Raw genomic sequence first — 19,033 nt, 5'->3', positions numbered from 1 at the left:
CTCAACATTTTCTTTTCGTCTGCGACTTTACGGACCAAATCATCGAGCTCTGGACCAAATAATTTCTGTCCCAAGAAAGGTAACTGATAGAGCAAGGCATGCTAGCTTTACTCCAACTTTCAAGATCTTAACCATAATATCCTTCTCCCAGATATAGATGATCCTTCTACCAAAGTGGAAGCCCGAAGAGGGTCAAAGGTAGCATCTGAAAGAAAATTAGTAAACATTTTCATATTGGCCAATAACGCAGAAGGGTCCTCATTTGCCTGCAAGCATTCAAGAAGTTCATGAAAGTCCTTTGATAGCTCCTGGGTTGCAAATACCGCATAGGTAGGGGCTCTGAAGACATAATTAGAAGCAGTATAGTATCTTTTCAGGTACGCCTCAACGTTATCTGCTGCATCTGATTAAGTGGACTCTTCTGAAGCCAACAAAGATGTGGGGGCCATAGAAGCCAAAATAGTGATGACTTTTGGAACTTGAGGACACGTCTTTTCAAAATCATCTAGGACATATCTCTTGTTGAGAATACTAGGTTTGGCACCTTATCAATGTCCTTCCACTCTTTAAGAATTAACTTCTTAATCACATAATGGAGCGGCAGAGTATAAGTATCCGAAGAATCCTACTGTGCGTAGAACTCTTCATTCCAGGCCTTGTCTTCAGACCCTAGCATGTCCCTGATATGTTTCAGGACTCTAATTGAGATGATTGAATATATCTTCCTCAAGGATCACTCTTGATCACCATCATCATCCCATTTAGCTCTCGTAGAATTAGTTTCTGCCATTGCAGAATCCACTGCCTCTTTTATAAAAAACTGCAGATCTGCACTTGAAATATGTTGAGCCTGCTCTGCGTCATTAACTGGAGCAGGTTGCACATTATGCTGTTTACAAACAGCCTTCCTTGCTGCCATGCCGATGGCAGCTACGGAATTGTGTAGTGCTGCATCTTATTCCTGTATTTATTTGTTTTCCCTGTAAACAAAGCTCATCTTGTGAGATTTTGGGAACCAAGGAAAAGACCCCATCACCTGATATTCCGTTTTTTTTTGCCCAGAGCTGAGCCCTCAGGACATCACTTTTTGCCATTCAAAATTCATGCTTTTCAACCATTCCTAAAAATACTTGGGAAATGTATAACTTATCCTCAAAATACACCAAGCCTGGAGTTGTAATACTAAATAAACCTCCTGGAATTATTGGGGGAAAGTTGCTCTTTCCCCAAATATTCTAGGACTGGAGTTAGAATAGTAATTTTGACCTTCCAGTGTCCGCCACGCCCACTGCTGCCCTCAGGGTACACTTGAGGGCAAGAAACACGACTGACATGCAGCGGGAGTTCAGGAAAGCTTGAAATTGAGCACACACATTGCCCATTCACCCACACACTAGATAGCCTCCCTGCCCCAGTACATGGACGGGGAGCGTGCAGAAAGGGGCATAGGGAAATAACACCGCTCACCCCGCAGAGCAGTAACAAAACAAAAGCCATAACAATATGATTGATTAAACATGAATACATTTACAAAGAAACAAGCATTGGCAAATCCAATTGATCTAGCCCATGTGAGAGTTATTGGCTTTGGCAATTTGTTTTAGCCATGTTGTACACCAGTGTGGCTGTTGTTCAGCATGCCTAAACGTTAGTGGCGGAGTGGTGGGTGGGATAGATTGAAATGGGGTGGAGTGGAATGGGGTAGATTGGAGTAGCATAGAGTGGATAGGCTGGGGAAGCATGGTGTGACGTAGGTTTGTTTAGAATAGCGTGGAGTGGGGTAGATGAGGGTAGAATTGAGTGGGGTATATTGGTTTACAGTAGAGTGGGCTACATTGGGGTACACTGGAGTGGATTGGTTTAATGGGGTAGATTGTAGTCGGGTATATTGGGGAAAACTGAGGTAGTCTAGAGTTGGGTAGATTGTAGTTGTGTGGAGTGAGATAGATTGATTGGAGAAGAGTGGGGTAGACTGTAGTGTAGTGGGGTAGATTGGAGTGGGGTGGGGTAGATTGGAGTAGGGTAGTTTTGGGTGTATTGGGGTAGATAGGAGTAGATTTGGGTGGATTGCGGTAGATAGGAGTGTGGAAAATTGGGACAGATTGGGGTGGAGTTTAGTGAAGTATATTGGGGAAGATTGGAATAGGGTAGATTGTGTAAGAGTTGAGTGGGGTGGATTAGAGTAGATTGGATTGGAATGGGGCACTTGGAGTGGGGTAGAATGGGTGGATTAGAGTAGGGTAGATTGGAATGGAGTGGGGTAGGTTGGAGTGGAGTGGGGTAGATTGGAGTGGGGAAGGGCACTTAGAGTGGAGTAGTTTGTGTTGATTAGAGTTGGGTAGATTGGAATGGAGTGGGGTAGAGTAGACTGGAGTGGGGTAGATTGGAGTAGGGTAGGTTTGGGTGTATTGGGGTAGATAGGAGTAGATTTGGGTGGATTGCGGTAGATAGGAGTGTGGAAAATTGGGACAGATTGGGGAAGAGTTTAGTGAAGTATATTGGGGAAGATTGGAATAGGGTGTATTGGGGAAGAGTTGAGTGGGGTGGATTAGAGTAGATTGGATTGGAGTGGGGTACTTGGAGTGGGGTAGAATGGATGGATCAGAGTAGGGTAGATTGGAATGGAGTGGGGTAGGTTGGAGTGGGGTAGATTGGAGTGGAAAAGGGCACTTAGAGTGGGGTAGTTTGTGTTGATTAGAGTAGGGTAGATCGGAATGGAGTGGGGTAGAGTAGACTGGGGTAGATGGGGTAAATTGGAATGGGTAGGAGGAAATTGGGTAGATCGGAGTGGAGTAGGGTAGGTTGGAGTGGAGTAGAGAGGGGTAGGGTGAATTGGGGTAGAGTGGCATGGAGTAGACTGAAGTGAAGTAGATTGGAGTGGAGTAGATTGGGCCAGACTAAAGTGGGGTAGATTGGGGTGGAGTGGGTTAGATTGGAGTGAAGTGTGGTAGATTGCAGTGGTATAGAGTGAAGTGAAGTGCAGTGAGGTTGATTGGGGTAGAGTGGAGCATAGTAGAGTAATAGTGGAGTAGAGTAGAGTGGGGTAGATTGGGTGGACTTGATAAGGTAGATGGAATGGGGTAGATTGAGATAGATTGGGTGGATAAGAGATGGGAGATTAGAATGGCCGATTGGATTGGAGTTGGTAGATTGTAGTTGAGTGAGGTATATTGGAGTGGGGCAGTTTGGGTTGGGGTAGATTGGAGTGGAGTGGGGTAGAATGGAGTGGAGGGGCGTCGAGTGGAGGGGTGTGGAGTGGAGTGGCGAGCCGTGTCATTGAGTGTCTTATAGTTGAGTGTCGTGGGGTTTAGTGGCATGGCGTGGAGTGGCATTGCATAGAGTGGAAGAGCATATAGTGGAGCAGAGTTTTGTAGAGTGAAGTGATGTAGAGTGTTGTAGAGAGTAAGTAGTGTAAAGTGGAGTGGCATAGTGTGGACTATGCATGGTGTGATAGTGCACTGTCATTACAGACAACACATAAATGGACACTACATTTGCACAGACATACAGTTTTACTGCACACAAATGATAATGAGTGGAAATGTCATCACCAAGTGTATTGATTTGTTTTGATCGTATTAAAATATTTGTTTCCACCACACTTTAGAATTACAAAAAAAAATTGCTTAATTTCTACTGTTCTCATTCTGCTGTATTCTGAAATATCAGCACTGTTCACTTTTGGTGTGTGCTAGAAAAGATAACATCCTATACTTGGCCTCTCTCACGGGTACTCAGCAGGATGGATTGTCAAATAAATTCGCTCACTTTGAAGTCAGTGAAAGAAAAGTAAACCCCAAGTTCCCTGGAATACAAACCCTGACATTGGACCTCTGTCTTTAAATGCACATCAAATGAGACAAGACAAGAACAAGATTTAAAGGCCTGTTTACAGATAGCGAGTACTCACAGGAGAGACAAAGTCAAGCTGGACAACCTAAACCAACAAGCAAACGACAGAGCCAGCTAGGAAAGATGCAATCTGTACAGTGGCTCCACAAAAAGAATAAAATATGTCCCAAAAGTGTGAGCAGTGTAAGGAAACTGTACTTGGGGGGCTTTTGGGGAGGGTCACATGCAGGAAGAGGCAAGTGCCAGCCGCAGAACTGACCTGCAGGAAGCAAGCAATTGAGAGTGACTTTGAGAGGCTGAGAGTGGCTCCAAGCCCACTAACAGTAAACAAAATGTCTCGAGACCTAAAGAGTGAGTGCAACTTATCTGAAGTGTGGGTGACAGGCGAACAACGATAGGAGGAAGGCTGGAGGGAGGGTCTATATATGACCTTTTCAATAGTAAACCTGGATGACGGATGTTATCTGTCTATGGTCTTTTAAAACTTCGGATGTTTATGAAAGCGTGTGTTTGGGATGGGAGGCGAGGCTCTCATTGTTTAGAACTGGCATGAGAAGGACTCCTGAAGGGATACTGTACTACTTTTCTTTTTAGGCAATCCATGACTTTGACACTTTCCTGTTTTGGAGGTCTTTTACACGCATGTGACATGTTCTAGTAGGGCGGTTCGTGGTATGAACACATTTATGAAGAGAGTTTTTTACATTTAGCTGAAATTTTTCCAATCTCATCTGCAAACGTGTATTTATTTTTGTTTATAAATAGTTCGGTCATGATTGGATTGTGGCTTACGATGCCTTTGTTAATGCATTTCGCATACCACCAATACTACAGTCCCAATTTGGGAGCGTTCCTGTTGATAAACGGAGAGCGTCTTTCACAGATGGACGGTGTGGGGACTCTTTTCCAGTATCGGCTTCAGTTTGGCTGCTGCGTTTTAAAGTTATTTGAAGTGTCTTCTGTATGACTTTATGTATGTATGATCCCACGCTTTCCACCATGCCAAATTGTCTGCGGTGTTCACCTGTTTCGAAGATGGTGTTTTTTCCTCCAACATTTACTCCTTATCAAATGCCGTCAAGAACAGAAGTGGCTAAGTGCCATTTTACAGGCCTTACTGTCATGCAAACTACTTTCGGTGGGAGATACAAAATATCCCTATCCAGTAGCACCATCTTGAGGACATTGTTAACACTGCAGCTCTACTTCCCAGTAATCGGAAAACAAGCAAAGGATTATTTAACAATGCAATCTAATCTATCTCTTCACTCAACAAAGAAATGAGGCAAAACGATTTACAGGCCTATACGCGAGATCTCTTCACTCAACAAAGAAATGAGCCAAAACGATTTACAGGCCTACACGCGAGATATACCTTAAGGGAAATAGAGTTTTTTCCTCACAGACAAGATCCATAGCCGTCATCTAAAGAGAGAATGGCAAACATGTTGAAGGCCTTCTTTGAATGCATTAGAGTGCTGAGCGCAGCCTTTCCAAACAGCACTGGTTTAGGGACGGTAAATTAAATAGTTCGATTCTGAGATTAAAATTGCTTACTTGGCTGTGATCTTTGACCCTGCCGTTGCCTTATGGGAGCTGAGCTTTTAACACAATGCCTTCCAAGGTCCCGCTCTTTGACCTTGTTTTCAATTCTATCTTTACAATATACCGCCAAGCTAGCAGCTGCACGACGAAGGTCGAAGTGTCAGGTAAATATATTAGCTGAATATCGCTCACTATCAACCTTTCGACACTCGCTTTACAACTCCGCTTACCCTTGCTCGACGACGTGGCATGAGGCCTAGTCTCGCCGTACAGGGTTTTGTTGTTACTCCCACGAGGACAGCCCGGGTTTGCGTTTTGTTAACGTGTCCACCTTGGGTGATTTTTTAGAAACGAACAGACTCCAACCTCCCCTGCGTCTCCATAACTAACAAAACGACAAAGGCAAGGTTTGTGCAAAGGTCTTAGGGGCTCATTATGATGGCGGAAGGACCGCCACCACCGGGCCTGCGGTGGCGGTCCTTCCGCCATCACACAGAAAATTCTCACCGCCACATTAGGAAGGCGGTGAGAATCACTATGGTTGCACGACGGATGGAAAGTCCGTCCGCCATGGTTCCGCAAGGCGGTCCTTTTCCGGCCGCCTTTCGGAACCCAGAACTAGGGCAACATTGAGGCGGTGCCATGCAGGATATCCCGCCGCAAAAAGACAGGCGGAGACTGGCTTTGGGGCCTGTGTGGGGAGGGATGCACTGGTGAGGTACCCATGGTACCCCCCTGAAGTTCCATGCACCAAGTGGCAGGAACCACGTGGTGCCTGCCACGTGGTGCAGGGAAATGCGGAGCATGCACCTCTATCATTGTGGACGGTGCTGCAGCCAGCAGCACTGCCCACAATGATAAAGGCCCAGGATGCGCCCACCAGTATGGTGGGCGCACGCATCCTAATAGCAGTGGTGGGACCACCGCATGTCTGGCGGGCGGTCCCAAACACCGTTCGCCCGCCATCATAATGAGCCCCTTAGTGCGGTACTAGGTTGAAACATTACATCGTTTGCTACATGACTGAGCAATAAATAGCTACTGTGAGCACCACAATAAACTCATTATTTCGAGTTTCTATTGACAACGACCAGGTTTGGGGGTATTTTTCCAGTTACAGGAGCAAGTAAACCATTGACTGCGAATAACCCGTTGGAAGAAGTGGACGGGAGTATGCACCCGGAAGCTAATTAGCATCCTAACTATAATCAGACCTCAAGTCTGCCAAACAATCTACTTTTGTGTATTTTTTAGCAATTCGCCTAGTTTGTGAATGCAGCACTCTTCTTCACAAGGCTGCTACACATTTCCGCATAGGCGGGGTCGAGACCCTGAGATGTCAACAAAACGGTACATGCAATGCTACAGTTTCACAAAAATGTCTGATTTCAGGTAGACTAGCGAATGTTTTGAAGAAACACACTTGTATGTCTTCACAGTGGGTTGTATAACTTCACAATGCATGCCTTTCCTAGGCAGTCTTTACCATGCAGATACCTTCTCCACTCAGGTAAGTATAATTAAATAAATATATATTACTATATAAAGGTAACAAAGGTAAAAGTAATGTTATGGTTAGGTGAGACTTTAGTGATAACGGACCGTTTAAAAGGTACAAAACACCGAAAATTCACCAGGCATAGTTATCTCAAGTAACTATAATTCATGCCGTTAGGTTACTTTAACCTAACCTAATGAGTGATGTAATATGTGGGGGTAATTAGCAAAAAATGGCGAGGGAGTGAGTTATAGTTACCTTAGAGCATGAGTTATGGTTACTTGAGATAACTATAACTGGTGAATTTCAGTGGTTCTGGACATTTAAAATGTTAAGCTGTTGCTGAAATTCTCACCTATATAACATTACTTTAACCTTTGTTTTTTCAGTGATTTTCTAGTTTTTTTTTAACATAAAGTAACATTGTATGATAGTACTTACAGCTAACCCCCTACCGTGCATGGTCTTTGGCCATTAGCGAAACCTCCCTCCCCAAGCCACTTCGGACCCTGGGGACCACCTTCCCAATTCATTTTATTAAAGGAGAGGGGAAATGTGCCCACCTCTCTGAGCCACTTAAGGCCCCAGAGGCTCCATCCCCTGGAGCCAAAACCTTTTTGTAAAGAAGAGGGGGCAGTAGACCCCCTTCCTGAACCCCAAGGGCACCCAGGGCCCCTATCCCCATTGTCTGTAAGGGGAGGAGGCATACAGACTCCCCTCCCCAAGCCAAAAGAGGACTTGGGGACCCCATCCCAGGGGACATTAGTTAAATATAGGGGAGGGACGCATGGCTCCCCCCTCCCTGAGTCTTAACAGGCCCCAGGGACCTCATATGCATTTCTTTTAGGTGAGTGTCACCCAGTGTCCACCCGAGCCACCTAGTAAAAAGCAAATTGGGGGCTGCAAGGAAGCCCCAGGGTCACACAGCTCCAGCTAGCTTCCCTCATGCTGAAGGAGCCGGCATTGCTCCCACCTGAAGGTATCAGATGTTTTTTCTTGCTCCCTCTGGGCCTGAGCAATGTGTGTTTTCCTGCCCACAGAAGCGTGGGGAAACAAAAGTATGCTCCCACCCAGCTGGAGCATTCATTTGTTAAGCCCCTGCTGCATAAAAGCAGATATGCCTTCCCTGCCTATGCTCTTGCAGGTAGCGAATGCACGTCTGCTCTCTCCTGGTGAGAGATTTAAAAATGCTACCGCCAGACGGTAGCATGCATATGTTTCCATGCCCGTGCTGTTGCGGGCAGGGAAACTACTATGCTCCGCGGGTGGGCTTTCCGGGACCCAGTAATTGAACCCGCCCTGGGGGATGGTTTCCCGAGGCCTTAACAGGCTTAGGGAGTGGGGCCTCATGCCCTCTCCTTTTAAGTTCAGATCAGGCTTCGGCATGGGGTCCCCGAGGCCTTTTACAGCTCGGCAGTGGGGTTTGTGCAGCCACTTACTCTTTTTTTAGGGCAATCAACCCCGGGGAATGGGCTCCTCTGGGCCTAATGAGGGGACCACTGCACCCCCTCCCCTCATATTACACATATGCCCCAGGGTGATGGGGTCCCAGGGGCCTCACAGAGGCTTGAGGATGAGGGTTCCCCCTCACCAAAAGAATTATTTCAGGACACCTCCCTGGGCCCTGGCCTACCCTAGGGGGGTTCAGGAGTGGTGCAGGAGTCAATTTTTTTTATTCTTTCTTTTTATTTTGCCCGTTTAGAAAAATTTTCTTTAAAAACATATCGCCCATGTGGGGTCCTTTTCCCCACCACCAGGCCTAGGGGATCAGGGGATCCCTAACCTGCCCTTTATCTCTTTTTAAAAAAAAATGTATGATTCGGAAATTAGTCCCAAGTCCTTAGATAGCTGCCATCACATCCTTGTTGATATGATGGCAGCCAATCCTTGAGATCTGTTGGTCCAATAACTGCTCTGTGACGTGAAATATACAAAGTTTTTGAGCATTCATTGCTCAGAAACTACTGGACGGATTTACACCAAATCACAAAAAGCACTCTTTCTGGACCACGATCTAGCTTTTCTCCAAATCATTTGTAATCCGGTCGGGCTGTAATGGTGTCTGAAGTTTCCATGGAAAAATGAATGGGGAAACACGTTTTGGGACCCACCCTTTCTTTCAGCCTCTGCTTCACGGATATACATATATATATATATATATATTACCTACTGGCAGTCGCCAGTAGGTAGTTATAGTTAGGACCAAGTTTCCATAGGAAGAGCATTTTTTGTTTTACTTATAGCTTTGGCATCGTTTGATGAATCTTCATGAAATTTTCCAAACTAATTCTTTGTTCATATCAGCTCCTATGTTGAAAGTTTGGGGTTGATTCGTGAAGGGGGGCCAAGAAAAAAGGAGGGTCCCTAAACATGATTTCTCCATGTTAATTTCAATAGGAAACTTTAGACAAGGCTACAGGTCGAACTGGTGAACGGAATTACCCCAAATTTGGCAGGGAGAAGGGTCTTGGTCTAGAAAGCACGCTTTTGTTTATTTGGTGTAACTCCGTTCAGTAGTTTTGGAGAAATATTGAAATTTACAGATATCGATATTTGGGAATTCTGCCTTCTGATTGGCTGAGGCGTTACGAGTTTGCTGCTTATTGGCTGCGAGCGGTGCGAGCGGTTGCAACTAGGAAGTGTTGGCAGCCATTTTGTGATTCAGTTGAAGCGAGTAAGGGGAAAAAAGGGCGAAAAGAGTAGGAAAGAGGAGGGTAGGAGCACTGTGAGGTCTGTGGGGTGGTTAGGATGTGCTACACAGGGAGTGTGAAGCGATGTATTCACCCCTACCGGTGTGAAAGTGCTGTTTTGCCCAGAGTGAGATGGTGCTGAGGTGAGGTGCCGGTACACTCGGGGATGAAACCGTGAGCTGATTGCTGTAAACTGATGTGCACTGGGCGCTGTAGGATACTGGCCGCTGTAGCACAGCTGTGCAAGTGGTGTTAGTATGGGTTTAGAGTATAGCGGTGTGAGCTCTGTGGGGTGGTTAGGGTGTGCTATACAGGGAGTGTTGAGGTTCCGTGTGGGACGGAACGACACTTTTGAGTGGTGACGAATATGGCTGAGTTGGGTATCTACGAACCGCAAATGACGAGTATAGTGGGTGTACGCAGTTTCGCTACGCAACTACGTATGGTTCGTCTTATTTTTGGGTTTGTTCATCTGAACCCTCGGGTTCCATTTTAGATACGGCATCCATTTTGTTTCTTGCCCTCAAGTAGCCAGCGAACGGACTTTGTCCGCTTCGTGACCCTGGGACTCCCAAGCTTACACGAGGGACACGTGTTCTTTGGAGTATGACTTTTATGACGAGGGAAATGACACGACGAAGGCAGATGGCCCCGCTCAAGGCTCATCTTGCCGTGCCGGTCTATTGTTTCAGTCATGCATACATTAGACACGGGGTCTCTGATCCCGTTATCAAGTTCCCTTTATTACTCCTAACACTCTTCTCTAATCTGTTGTGCATCCTTGTCCTTTCTTTGCATCTGTTTTTGTTCCTTCTCCTAATGTGTTTACGGTCAGGATGGAATGTGTTTTATTGCAGAGAGGATATGTTTTTACAGTTGGGAACTGGCAATACTGTCGTAATTATGTTCCGGCCTCCTGAAACATGAACGCGACTCTTTTGAAGTTTATTATGGGAACTGAGTTGTAATCTTTGTTCACTATACTGTTCTATGGGAAAAACGTGTATAAAAGGAGCGATCCACTTTTGCAACTCGAAGCAGTCTCCGAGAACCTACACGTTGTGTACTTCTTGTGACCTCTGTATCCCTGCAGTAAATAAACGCTGATCTCTGACGTCGCTGGAAGTGTCCCGTGTCTCTGTGTTTGGTACGCCAGAACAGGTAACCCACGAAGGTTTCAGGTGTTGTTCCCTGGCACCGCTGGGTCTTAGAATAACCCAGTCCTTCAGTTGGCGCCCAACATGGGGCGACATCAACGGTACCGGTCCAAAGCCCGACGATCGTGAGGAACTTCGTGTGAAATCTCCGAGGGAAGGTGCACCCCGCTTCAGCGATCCAGTTGTCGAAATAAGTGGCCCGACGTCTTTTCCCGCGAAGATCCCCGCCTCCGGACGGCTGCGACGGACTGATGCCCTGACTGTCGACCTGTTTTGGCGCCTGGCGTAGTCCTTTGTACGGCGAGACGATAGACGGGCCTTCCTGGTGACGCCATTGTTCTTTCAGTTAAGTATTTGTGGGTCGCTCCCAGTGTTCCTTTGTTGTTTGCATGGTACCATAGCATTCGTGGTTCTTAGTTGTTGGGTCTTATTTGACGATTGCAATTGCCAAAAACCGAGGGTCTTGCATTTTTTTTTTTGCGAGGATATCATAAATTCGATAGCCCTTGAAGTTTGTAAACTCGGTTAGTGTGCGCGATGCCTAGCTGTAGTACTTTGTTTGGGTTTCTCAAATGTTGCAGAATGGATACCCGGCTGGAGGATTCATGTCCGATACCTCCGGTTGGAACTCCAATTTACGAGCTCTATAGTCGCCATGGTGTGGGTCCTATCGTGTATAATGAATATTGGGTCCGCTACACTAAAAATGATGGCGTTCTTAGTTGGCCATCTCATGGTAGTTTCGAAACTGCCGTTTTAGATAATTTGGAAGCTAAACTGTTTAAAAAGAAGGCTAGGCCGGCCATGTTTGATTCTTTCCGGTTATGGCGGAAAGAGGCCAAGCAGAAAGAAATCAAACAGAGTAAGAAAAATAAAAGAGAAGGCGTTATTACGGTGATGCGAGATGCTGAACAGTATCAGCGAGACATAGATGAGAAAGAGCAGGAAGTTAGTGCTCGACTTCATCATATGGCGGTGGATAAATGTTATCCGGTGCTACCGTCCAATGTCGATAAGTCGGGAGAAGAAGCGGTAGAGGATTCGCTATTGTCTTATCTGTTGAAATCACCACCTCCCTATGCTCCCGATACTCTGGGCCCTGTGATTCTACCTCTTCCTCCACCTGCTGTTTTGGCGGCTGCTGGTCAGCCCGCCGTTCCTCCCGCTCTCCCGAATCCCCTTGTGCCACAGATCGTTCATCCTCTTTTACCGGCTTCTCTTCCTACTGCGCCTCTTCAAGTCCCTCCTCAGTCTGTCGTTCCCACTACTCCTGGTGCCGCGTCTACTTCTATTGCCTCCACCCCTACTGTTGCTGCGCCTGCATCTTCTTCCTCTTCTCCTTCTGTTCGTAGTCGTCTCCTGACTGCTGTTGCTACTCTTTATTCCCCGCTTTTTGGGCCAATACTCGGCTCGACTCTTTCTGATGTCGCTCAGAGGCGCAGCCAGCTTCCTGATGGTAGGGAACGTGAATCGTTGGCAAAAATGGCACGTAAATGGATTCGTAATCCTGTTAAATACACTTCGCGTGTAGTGTTTGAAACATTTTCTCAGGTTAATGCGCCCACTCAACGATTCGTGTTTGAGGAATTGTGTAAATCGTTGAAGGAGGAGTGGGATCATGATGTGGTAGATAATGTACCGTCTGAGGTTTCTGAGCTCCAGCATCAGTTCACAACTGGTGTGATCGTAGGTGACAAGGTTCGAGAAGCTCTAGAACGTTTGTTATCATTTCGATGTACAGTGCAACCTCGAGCATTGTTTAAGGAAGAGACCGCAGAGTGGATGGCAAAACCTGGTCAATATCCGATGCGGGAAGTTCCCCCAGTATGGATGCCAGGTGATCCTAATGCCAACCCTGCTGTCCCAGGCCATTTTCAGAGAGTGTGGATACACCTCCCTTGGAAACGATCGGAAGTCCTACAGGTGAAGCAAACTTTGCCTGATCCCCGTAAAAATCCAGCAGGTTATTATAAGGAGCTGTCCCAGTTGGTGGATGCTACTGTTATGAACCTTGCTGATATTGACATGTTGTTTGGCAATGTAGTGCCCCAGCCGATTTGGGCGAAAATTCGTCACGAGAATCACGCGGCCGAGTTAGGCGGTGACTGGGCTGCCCTTACGGCGGCAGACGCTCAGCAAGTCGGTGGGGCTAAGCCTGAGCAGCTTATTGTGGCTTTGCCCCAGAGGATAATTACCCTTATGAAAACGCTTATGCCGGCGATGCGCGTCAATTGGGACAAGTTGTCCGCGTGCAAGCAAAAGAGGGATGAAAGCGTTTCCGATTTCTTTACGAGATTCGAGGAATCATTTGTTGATCATAGTGGCCAGGACATGGGTTCAGAAGGTGGTCAGCGGCTGTTTGTTGATAAGTTTGTATCGAACTTGTTGCCCGAACTTAGCAATAAGTTGAAAAATTCTGAGAGTTCGAGGGCTGTTTCTACCACTGCTCAAATATTGGCTACGGCCCAATATTACGAAAATAGGGAAAAGGAGGAAAGTGAACGTGCAGATAAGAAAACAAAGGATCTTAAAACTAAGGTCTTATTGCAGCAAGCGTATCCTCCGCGCTCGAATTTCAGTGATTCGCAACAGCCAAATCGATCGCAATCACAGTTCTCCAGATCGCAGATGCGAAATGACTCTCCCGCACCTCGTTTTGTGTTGGGATATAATCAATGTGCGTATTGTCGAGGGGAGGGCCATTTGAAGTTTAATTGTCCGGTTCTCCGTGATAGGAATAATGGTGTGTCAGCTCGAGGAGGTCGTGGTGGTCCTCAACAAGCTTCACGTGGTAGAGGTCGTGGAGTTACTCAGAATCAGGCCGAGCGTTTTGCCACTTCCTCAGACTCGCAGAATTGTTTCGATCGACGTGAACAATCGTCCGGTAGATCTGCACAGTATCATGTGGATGACTATTACGTCGAGCGTGATGTTGATACGGATGGTATCTACTAGGACAGCCATAGACAAAGGAAGGGAGAAGTATCAGTTCCGGTTGATCAGAGAGGGCCTTATGTTGCAGTAGCCACATTGGGCGTCGTTGAGCCTTTTCTGTTGGACACTGGTGCAGCAAAAAGTTCCATTATGCATTCGAAACTCCCTGGCGCGCCTTTGTCTGGCTTAACGAATGTTTCCGTTGGATTCTCTGGCGCCCCCGTTAGCAATCCAGTTTCTAGCCCCTTGCCCCTTACGATTGGGTCTCACGAGTTAGAAGCTCCTTTGATTTTGACTACTGGTTGTGGTGAGAATCTTTTGGGCTTGGATTTGTTGAAGAGGTTACATGCGACTTTGTACTGCTCTCCTACGGGTGTGGAGCTTACATTGGGTGAGAATGTGATTTCCCCTATGTATCTATCGATCGATAAGCTCCCACCGGAATTGAGTTCTCTTCCGGTTTCTTTGTGGGCGACAGGTCCCAATGATGTGGGCCTGCTGGATATCCCACCTTATGTTGTTCAATTGAAAGTTGATGCGCGCTTACCACGCATACCCCAGTATCGTATTTCCCTTGATGGTGAACGGGCACTATTAGCGATCATTTATGATCTGATCGGTAAAGATGTTATCGAGGAGACACAAGGTAACGTGTGTAATAGTCCCGTGTTGCCTATTCTGAAACGAACTGATCCGTCCAAGCCTCCCGTGTACCGTCTAGTTATTGACTTACGGGAAGTAAATAAAATTGTTGTCCCGCAGTTTCCTGTGGTTCCAGACATTACAGCTTTACTGACTCTGATTCCAGCCTCTGCATCATGGTTCTCGGTGATCGATCTGAAGAATGCGTTCTTTAGCATTCCGATTGCTGAGGAAAGTCGTGATTTGTTCGGATTTTCGTTAGGAGGTCGCAGTTTCCGGTTCAAACGCGCACCTCAAGGCTACTGTGAGAGCCCATCGATATACAGCCAAGCTCTTAAGAGTCAACTAGATGCATTTGTGCTGCCGACTGGTGCGGCTTTGATTCAGTACGTCGACGATCTGTTGGTAGCTGCAGATACTGAACAAGTTTGCAAGACTGCTACTGTGTCACTGTTACAGCATCTCTGTGACTTACACCACAAAGTGTCACCTTCTAAATTGCAATATTGTTGTCAAGAAGTTACCTACTTAGGTCACTTATTGTCAAAGGCGGGAAGAAGGTTGACCCCTGAAAGAATCGCAGCAATTGCTCGAATGACTGTGCCGACGACCCCGAGAGATGTGCGTGCCTTTTTAGGTATCACGTCATACTGCAGACAGTGAATTCCGAATTTTTCACTGTTAGCGAAGCCATTGATAGCTCTCACGTGCAAGGACGTTTCGACTCCTTTGCCATGGACGGAGGAATGTCAGAAAAGTTTTTCTGAACTACGTGATGCACTGTGTTCGGCTCCTGTGTTAGGTACTCCTGATTACAGCAAGCCATTCACATTATACGTTCACGAGAGGGAAGGTTGTGCGTTGAGCGTTTTAACGCAACAATTTGGTGGCAAGCAGCGCCCGTGTGCATATTTTTCCTCGACCTTAGACCCGGTAGCTAGAGCGTTGCCAAGTTGCTTGAGGGCGACAGCGGCAGCAGCAGCGTCTATTCGGCAGTCCGCAGGTCTTGTTATGGATAATATGCTCATGGTGATGGTTCCGCATGCAGTTGATACTCTTTTGAATCGGACAAAGACTCAACATCTGACGAGTGCAAGGTTGTCTGGGTACGAGCTGACCCTTTTGGCAAGTCATATACAGATCAAACGTTGTAATGTACTGAATCCGGCGACATTGTTGCCGATTAATATGGAATCAGATGATGTGCCACCACATGATTGTTATTTACGAACTGAGGAAGAAACAAAAGGTCGTGTGGACCTGAAAAACACTCCCTTGACAGATCCCGATGGTACTTTGTATGTGGATGGCTCGTGCTTTAAATTGCCGAATGGCGATGTGACGACTGCGTATGCTGTAGTGACGTTGAGCACGGTTGTGGAAACTGCGAGATTGAATCAGAATTCAGCACAAGCTGCAGAGTTGATTACATTGACAAGAGCGTGTGTTTTGTCTAAAGGAAAGCGAGTGAATGTGTTTACCGACAGTCAGTACGCATTCGGTGTTGCGCATAACTTTGGAAGACTGTGGAGAGAAAGAGGATTTATGACATCGCATGGTACGAAGATTCAGCATGGGCAGCTCGTGAATGACCTTTTGGATGCACTTACATTGCCTAAACAAGTGGCGATTGTTAAATGTAGTGCACATCGGAAAGTGACGGATGATGTTGGTCGTGGTAATGCGTTTGCGGATGAGATTGCTAAGGAAACGGCTAAGGATCTTGCGACCCGAATGTATGTCACGAGTTCAGTGAGGTGGCCGATGGAGACTGGTATGTGTGAAAATACTATTGAGAGTGTGAAAGCAATTCAGAACGGAGCTACTAAAGCTGAAAAGACTAAGTGGAAAGAAAGTACGGGAAAGTTGGACATGCATGGATGTTGGGTTGACCTGACGGAATGTCAGAGGTGGATGTTACCAGATGCGTACGTATTAGCTGTTGTGACGATGGCTCATGGGTTGTCACATATCAGTGCGAAAGGAATATGTAGGTTTTTGTCCCCTGTATGGAGGAATGAGGGTATTGCTAAGTGTGCCGAGAGAGTGGTTAAGAACTGTATGGTGTGTTTGATGCACAATCCTGGCAAGGGCACCCGCACTCCACCTGGTCATTTTGCTCCTCCTGTTTGTCCCTTTGAGGTTATCCAGCTGGACTTTATCCATATGGAGAGATGCAATAACCTGAAGTATGTTTTGGTTGTGGTTTGTGCGTTCTCCAGATGGATTGAGGCCTATCCTCTTAAGGATAACACTGCCCTGTCCACAGCGAAAATCCTGCTGAAGGAATACTTTCCTCGGTACGGAATGCCACGGATTGTATGGTCGGATAATGGAAGTGAGTTTGTGGGAAGTGTAATGCAGAGTGTGTGCAAGGGTCTTGGAATTCGTCAAAAATTCCATAGTGCTAATCATCCACAGGCAGCGGGTTTGGTTGAAGGGTACAATGGTACCCTAAAACTAAAACTCGCCAAGATTCAGGCTACGACTGGTCTATCATGGCCTGATGCCTTGCCTCTGGCTCTCCTATCGACCAGAGCGACCGTACACTCTCGAGTAGGGCTTAGCCCATATGAGATTGTGTTCAGCCGCCCTGCAAATATTTGGGGGGTCCCGAGGCCAAGGGCTTTTGATAGTCTTGAGTATCCAATGTTAATTGATTACCTGCATGATTTGACCACTAAACTACGGTTAATCCATCAACAGGTCTTTGAAGCTCTACCGGCGCAGACAGAGGGTCCTGGACACCAGCTCCGGCCAGGGGACTGGGTTGTTACCCGAAATTTCGCTCGGAAACGTAACTTGGAGCCAAGATTTGTAGGACCCTTTCAAGTCTTGTTGACAACGAGGACTGCGGTTCGACTGGAGGGCCGGAAGAACTGGGTACACGCCAGCCACACGAAAAAGGTACCGATCCCCTTACCAACGGATGGTTGGGTGAGGACTGGGATTTCGGCAACAGAAACTGAGACTCCTTTGCACTTTGTGCCGTTTAGCGACGCTCAACCTGTGGGGAATGATTTGTCACTGCCAAACCCACATGTGGAGTCATCGGTAGCAGAGAGCCCAAGGTCTGACTCGTTGTCCACTTCATCGAATACTGTTGCGCCAGCTGAACAATTGTTTGTAGAGCAAACTCGACCTGGAAGAAGTCGATACTTTCTTCGTTCAAGGACTAATAAAAATTAGTTGTATATTTGCTTTTTGATGCTATGAACATTATGGACAATTATATCCTTTCTTTTTGAGTTTTTATGTGCTGTCCCACGGCTAAGAGATTTGTAATCTGAACTTTTCGAAACCTCTCCATCCGGGTCACCGTAGGGCCGTGCGGGTACTCCTTTCTGTTTAGCAGGTTTCTGATGCTAGGTCGGTTACTTTTGTTGATTCCTGGGAACTCCTGGGGATTGATAATCGCTACTCAGAACGAAGTGCGTCAAGTACGTCACGGACGGTTTGTAGAGGATGGCATTCTCTAAGCTGTTGGAAGTAGAAAGGATGTCGGCGCAGAGATCAGAATTAAGAAGAGTTGTACGTACAAAATGTTTTTTGTTTCAGGTGTTCCTACTGTTCCTGACCGTATCTATGTTATTGGTGGGTGGAGTGTATTTTGGAGTACAGTTGTTATTACCTTCTGTTTCACCTACCTTTTCTCCTAAACTAAGCTCCCTCACCACTGTTTCCCCACATTCTTTCCATCCTCTGCCTCAATATGAACAGGTTAGGCGTGCGGAATTTATGAATAACTCTTTTGTTCAACTTCTACATCAGCATCAGTTGGTGATGAATACTACCAATTGTTGGGTGTGTGGGTTAATGCCACATACCATGGATAGGGGTATTCCATATTTGGTCCTTCCTTACAGCTCCCAGGGTTCGGCTCGAGCATTCCAAACTATGTTCCGTAGTGCACTAGATTCCTACCCCAGTCGAGAGCCACGTTCTGCCAATTTTGGTCCTGGGCCGTATCACAAACCTTTGGCGATAGCGATAGCGGATTTGGATAGAGATGTTTTTGATGCATCGCTTATCCCAAATGAAGAGGTACAGGCTTATAAGGATCTGAGCGAGGCTGAGTATAGTACATCAGTGGGTGATAGACAGCTTAAGAGCTCGTCCCCAATATGGATTGTACCACACCTCGGTAATTTCTGCTTGAAAGGTTTGGGTCGAAATCCGAGAGCACAACTTGGGAACAGTGCTTGCACTGACACGTATGTTCTGCCGATGCTCTCCTCCCCTGTTTTTCTGACTGCTAAGGGCACTTATTTTGTATGTTATGAACGCGCATATACATGGTTACCCCGTGATTTCTCGGGTACCTGTTATATTGCGAATCTTTTACCACCGACTTTCACAGTTGCCTCAGATTATCACAAAACTAGAGTTGTGAGAGGAGTTATTAGCAAAGAGGATACTGCCGGTCAAGAAGCAGGAGACTTCTTTAAGGGTTTCTTGCCGTTTTGGGGACCTATGGTTAATAGTAGGAACCTAAGACAGTTGACACGTGTAGTTGAGTCGACTGCTAATATTACTGCAAGTGCCCTTGGTAATTTAACAGCTGAACTTCAGGCGGATAGACTCATGACGTTGCAGAACCGTATGGTTCTAGATGTTGTTCTCGCAGATAGAGGTGGTGTGTGTAAAGTTATCCATTCGAGTTGTTGCATTTTTATTCCTGACAATGCTCCAACTGTCTACCAAGCCATCTCGAA

General features: G+C 46.5%; 2 protein-coding genes across 3 annotated transcripts in view; one reads left to right on the top strand and one right to left on the bottom strand.

The window, feature by feature from the left end:
- Positions 1–19,033, bottom strand: part of PLA2G12B (phospholipase A2 group XIIB) — a 200,494-nt gene that overhangs the window by 135,260 nt on the left and 46,201 nt on the right. The window lies entirely within an intron of this gene.
- Positions 8,562–13,697, top strand: LOC146867203 (uncharacterized). The gene is made up of 2 exons (XM_085603816.1): positions 8,562–8,992; positions 9,439–13,697. Exon 2 carries the CDS (start codon positions 11,280–11,282, stop codon positions 13,695–13,697), a length of 2,418 nt encoding a protein of 805 aa, XP_085459942.1. The 5' UTR covers positions 8,562–8,992; positions 9,439–11,279.

This window comes from Triturus cristatus, chromosome 1_2, assembly GCF_964204655.1.
Source record: "Triturus cristatus chromosome 1_2, aTriCri1.1, whole genome shotgun sequence".
Classification (NCBI taxonomy): domain Eukaryota; kingdom Metazoa; phylum Chordata; class Amphibia; order Caudata; family Salamandridae; genus Triturus; species Triturus cristatus.
Note: the sequence above shows the minus strand (reverse complement) of the source record. Positions and strands in the feature narration are given on the sequence as shown.

Excerpts from the sequence above, each read along its gene's own strand:
- LOC146867203 (XM_085603816.1), top strand. The coding sequence starts at position 11,280 with ATGCCTAGCTGTAGTACTTTGTTTGGGTTTCTCAAATGTTGCAGAATG.